The following is a 4,602-nucleotide window of genomic DNA, read 5'->3' as shown; positions in this document are numbered from 1 at the left end:
CGAATGATTTTTAACAAAATACATCTTTAAGACATCGGGCATGCGGTACTATAACATTTTATTCCAATCTTTTACTATCATCCTAGATCTCTTGCAAATGATTTTCAACAAAACACATCTTTAAGACATCGGGCATGCGATGGAAAAACCTGATGTTATATCCCTCTTTCAAAGACATGATTAAAAAAAATAAAAATCCCTCTTTCAAAGATTTTTGGTTCCATCTCATCTCTTATATATACAAGTAACATTTCAAAATCTTTTGGACGAAGTAAGAGTATATTTAAACTTGAAAGAAGTTATCAAGTGTTACAATACAAATTTGATACTGGACAATTTTACAAAGAAAAAGAAGTTTAAAGTTATAGTGTCACATAAGTCTTACCAATCACATCATGAAAATCGTGCGAATACTTGATCGAAAAGTTGATGGACATAGATGTGCCTGCTTTGAACGTATTATGAATGCACTATGATCTTCTCTTGCTAACATGGTTGATGGCATGCTATGTAATAAAAAGATACAGTTGGAGTTGATTCCCTTATTAATTCCTGTTGTATGTTTCACTTCTAGATTCTATGTTTCACTTCTATTAGATTCTTTCTACCTAACTGGTTGAACACAATCATGTAAATTCCAGGTCATTGACATCCCCTGGATACTATTGATGGAATGAGCTAAAGAAAGTTCAGAAATTTACTTAGCATGTTGTCTTAGAAGAAGAAGCTAGAAGTTGGTGTATTCACTCAGTAACTGCTAGAAATTGTGCATTGAGCAATGACTGAAAAGAATATGCTCATTTAGGCTTTGTAGTTTTCCAATTTTGCTTTACTTCAAGAGTAGCTTCCCTCAAATTCAGTGTTGAATTTTATAGAAACATGGGAGAGGTTGGCTCTAGATGGATTCAGGAGAGGTAAAGGGAGACCGAATAAGTATTTGGCTGAGGTCATTAGGTAGGACACGGCGTAGTTGCAACTTACCAAGGATATGACCTTATATAAGAGTGTAGAGGACATAGATTAGGGTATAAGAGTAATAGGTAGGATTGTGTCCGTACTAGTAGGTAGAAGTGTATTGTGGCCATTCTATAGTTATAGTATTGCTCTTGTTTTTTGTTCTCCGATTTCTTGTACTGATGTTTCGTGTAGTTTGATTATAGTAGTATTTTATTGCAGTATTATTCTGCTATTATCTGTTGTTTTTAGTACTGTCTGTTGTTTCTTGTATTTCCAATACTTCTTTTTCCTAGATTGTTTTTATCTTGAAGCCGAGGGTCTATCGAAAACAACAACTTTACTTCTGAGGTAGAGGTTAGGTCTTAGGTCTGCATACACCCTATCCTCCCCAGACCCCACTTTGTGTGATTACACTGGGTATGTTGTTGAACTTAATTCTCCTCAGTCATTTGATGTTCTCATAATGCTGAACAAAAGGGTACTTCTTCTCCATCTGTTTTTTTTCTAATTTTGACTAGTCCACAATAAATTAGTATCCAATGAAACGATTGCAAATGCTGATTTCCAAGTATAAAAATAGTCTAAAATGAGACCTAACAAACAAACTTGTAGCTTCCTATTAAAAACGTTTCAGTTATTCCTTCTATGTGCACATTCTGTAAATTGTTGATGGGCACATGTTTGCAGTTTATAATTTAGTCAAGGTAGATTAGTTGCTAGCTTGATTTCGTCCTATTTGATGAATTCCATGCCATCTTTTCCACATAGTTGTAGAGGCTATATAGTTGCAACTTTTTTTTTTGGCTTGTTCTTTGAAAATGGAGAGGGTGAGTTTACAAATAGTAAGCTTAGGACAATTGATAGTGATGGTTCCTGCATGTCATTATATGAGATCAAATGAAAAAGGAGGGAATGTCATTGGGTTGTAAGTACGGTCGGGGGCGTATCCAATGTATTAGCTATAGGTTCATCTGAGCCCGTAGGTTTTGGCTTAGGCTGTGTGTTTGTGTTAAAAAATTCACCGAATATGTACAAATAATGATTCTAACCCAAGTGAATTTGATGGAAGTGGTAAAAATACGAATTTGAACCCATAAAGGTCAAATCCTAGATCCTCCTTTGGCTGCGTTTCGTCATATTGAATCACTTCTTAAATAGTGATCACGTGAATAATCCGTTATTATTGTTGACCAATTTTATTTTCTTCATTTCTACAGGCTTTGGGCCAATGCCCTCAGGCAGGGTCCAGTACTGGTCCACAAGGGCACTATGCCCCTGCAATAGCTGGAGGCATTGCTCAGCCACGGCCAACACAGCCTCTCCCAGTTGAATCAATTCCAGATATGCTAGGGGGGGAGTACGAAGATGATGAAACGATGAAACTAAGAATTGAAAAGGCAGCTAGGGCTGGGGGATGGAGTTCCGAAATAAGCAGGAAAAGGGCACTCGAAGAAGCCTTTGGAAGCCTATGGGTCTGAAAGTTGTAGATTCGTTTCCAAGACTGTCTTTCGGCTTTGTGTCTTTCTGTGGATTCTGGATAAACTCATAGAAGTACCATCAATGGAGCAGCATCTGAGCATTCGTCATCACGACGGTTTTTGTTCTTAGATGGTGTCGTGTAAAACATACCAAGTTCTGGCTTGTCAGAGTTTGATCTTTGTAAGGTTTCTTCTAAAGAGAACTTAGTTTGCCTCTCTACCTGACTGTCGACATCATGGTATTTATTGTCGGGGATTTTGGTTCTTATCTAGCTACTCTATTTTAGCCCTATATTTCCTTCTATACAGCACTTCATTTTGGTACTAGCACACTGCATGATCTTCAATCTACTGCAACACTTCGCAAAGTTATTCGGGCTCTTCTTACTTGATGAAATCTCTTATTATGGAAAGTTAAAAGTACATACTTTCCTTTTCTTCTAGTTTTTGATGTTTTACTATTGATGATTGGTTGGGGAAGGGGAGAAGGGAAGCAACAACAACAAACCCAGTGTATTCCCACATAGTGAGGTTTGGGGAGGGTAAGATGTACGCAGTCCATACCTCTACCTCTAAAGCATGGAACAAGATGGCATAACATAAATACAACACCCACAAGTAATAGAAAACAGAGAAAAGTAAACAGATTCGTAATAAAGCATGAAACGAAGTTTCATAACAAGAATTATACCCCCACTAAGTAATTCCCTACACTAGCGACCCAAATTGACCCTAGCCTTCTGCCCTAATTCGCGTCCTCCAGGTCTTCCTATTTAGGGTCATGTCCTCAGTGAGCTGTAACTGCTCCATGTCCCGTCTTATCACCTCTTCTCAGTACTTCTTTGGCCTACCCCTACCCCGCCTAAAACCATCCAAAGCTAGCCTCTCACACCTACGAACCGGGGCATCCATGCCCCTCCTCATCACGTGTCCGAACCATCTCAATCGGACTTCCCGCATCTTATTCTCCACTGGAGTCACACCTTCTCCTTGATAGTCTCATTCCGAATTCTATCCCCCTAGTCAGCCCACACATCCAACGCAACATCCGCATTTTCGCCACCTTCATTTTTTGAATGTGGGAGTTCTTAACTGGCCAACACTCCGCTCCATACAACATGGCCGGACGGACTGCCACCCTGTAGAATTTGCCTTTAAGCTTGGGCGGCACCTTCTTATCACACAACCCCGAAGCGAGCTTCCACTTCATCCATCCCGCCCCAATACGGTGTGAGACATCCTCGTCAATCTCACCGTTACCCTGAATCACGACCCCGAAATACTTGAAACTATCCCTCTTACATACCACCTGTGATTCCAACTTCACTACCACCTCATTCTCTGGCCTCACGTCATTAAACTTGCATTCCAAATACTCTGTCTTGCTCCTACTCAACCTGAATCCTTTAGAATCAAGAGTTTGTCTCTACACCTCTAATTTATCATTCACACACACCCCCTCCCCGCGTCTCATCAATCAAAACTACATCATCTGCAAAAAGCATACACCAAGGCACCTTTCCTTGAATACGCCGCGTCAACACATCCATCACCAAAGCAAACAAAAAGGGACTAAGAGTAGATCCCTGATGCAATCCTGTCAAGACAGTGAAATGCTCTGAGTCTCCTCCCGCCGTCCTCACCTGAGTTTTAACGCCATCATACATGTCCTTAATTGCTCTGATATATGCCACCGAGACTCCACTCACCTCCAAGCATCTCCCTGGAGACTTTGTCGTATGCAGGGGGAGAAGGGAAGATAAAGCAAAAATTGTCTCATTTGAAGAGAATTGACGCGAACAAATCAAATATTGTGTAATGCTTACTCTCAAACTCTTCGTTTACACAGTAGTGATATCTTCCCTCTCTTTGGATTTCTATCTAATGATTCCAGACGAAATGGAACTAATTCACCAGACCAATGACGAACTCCACTATATATGGAAAAAGTGATACATGCAAGAGGAAGAAGTTTGGGAAGTTGGGATTGGAAGGTAGTAGTACGCAGTTGTACATCTTTGTGGCTTCATAAGAAATCACTGCCTTGTGCAAGTGCAAACTTGCCAAACATCCCACATGTAGGTAAAATATAGTATTTTTCAGAGAGGTTTAAAGAACTCCACCCATCAACAAACATAATAGACACCATGCATTTAAGACGAAACAC

The 4,602-nt window shown here is 39.9% G+C and overlaps 1 protein-coding gene across 6 annotated transcripts in view; it reads left to right on the top strand.

Moving 5' to 3' along the window:
- The window catches only part of LOC107867667, a 9,618-nt gene extending 6,856 nt beyond the window's left edge, over window positions 1-2,762 (top strand). For all 6 annotated transcript variants that reach the window (XM_047410419.1, XM_047410418.1, XM_047410420.1 and 3 more), the window contains exon 6: window positions 2,175-2,762. In XM_047410419.1, the coding sequence (XP_047266375.1) occupies window positions 2,175-2,435 (261 nt within the window). In that variant the 3' untranslated portion in view covers window positions 2,436-2,762. The remainder of the gene's footprint in view (window positions 1-2,174) is intronic.
- The last annotated feature ends 1,840 nt before the right edge of the window (window positions 2,763-4,602 follow it).

The sequence above is a fragment of the Capsicum annuum genome, chromosome 4 (assembly GCF_002878395.1).
Source record: "Capsicum annuum cultivar UCD-10X-F1 chromosome 4, UCD10Xv1.1, whole genome shotgun sequence".
In the NCBI taxonomy this organism is placed as follows: Eukaryota; Viridiplantae; Streptophyta; class Magnoliopsida; order Solanales; family Solanaceae; genus Capsicum; species Capsicum annuum.
The sequence above is the reverse complement of the archived record's forward strand: the minus strand, read 5'-3'. Positions and strand labels throughout refer to the sequence as shown.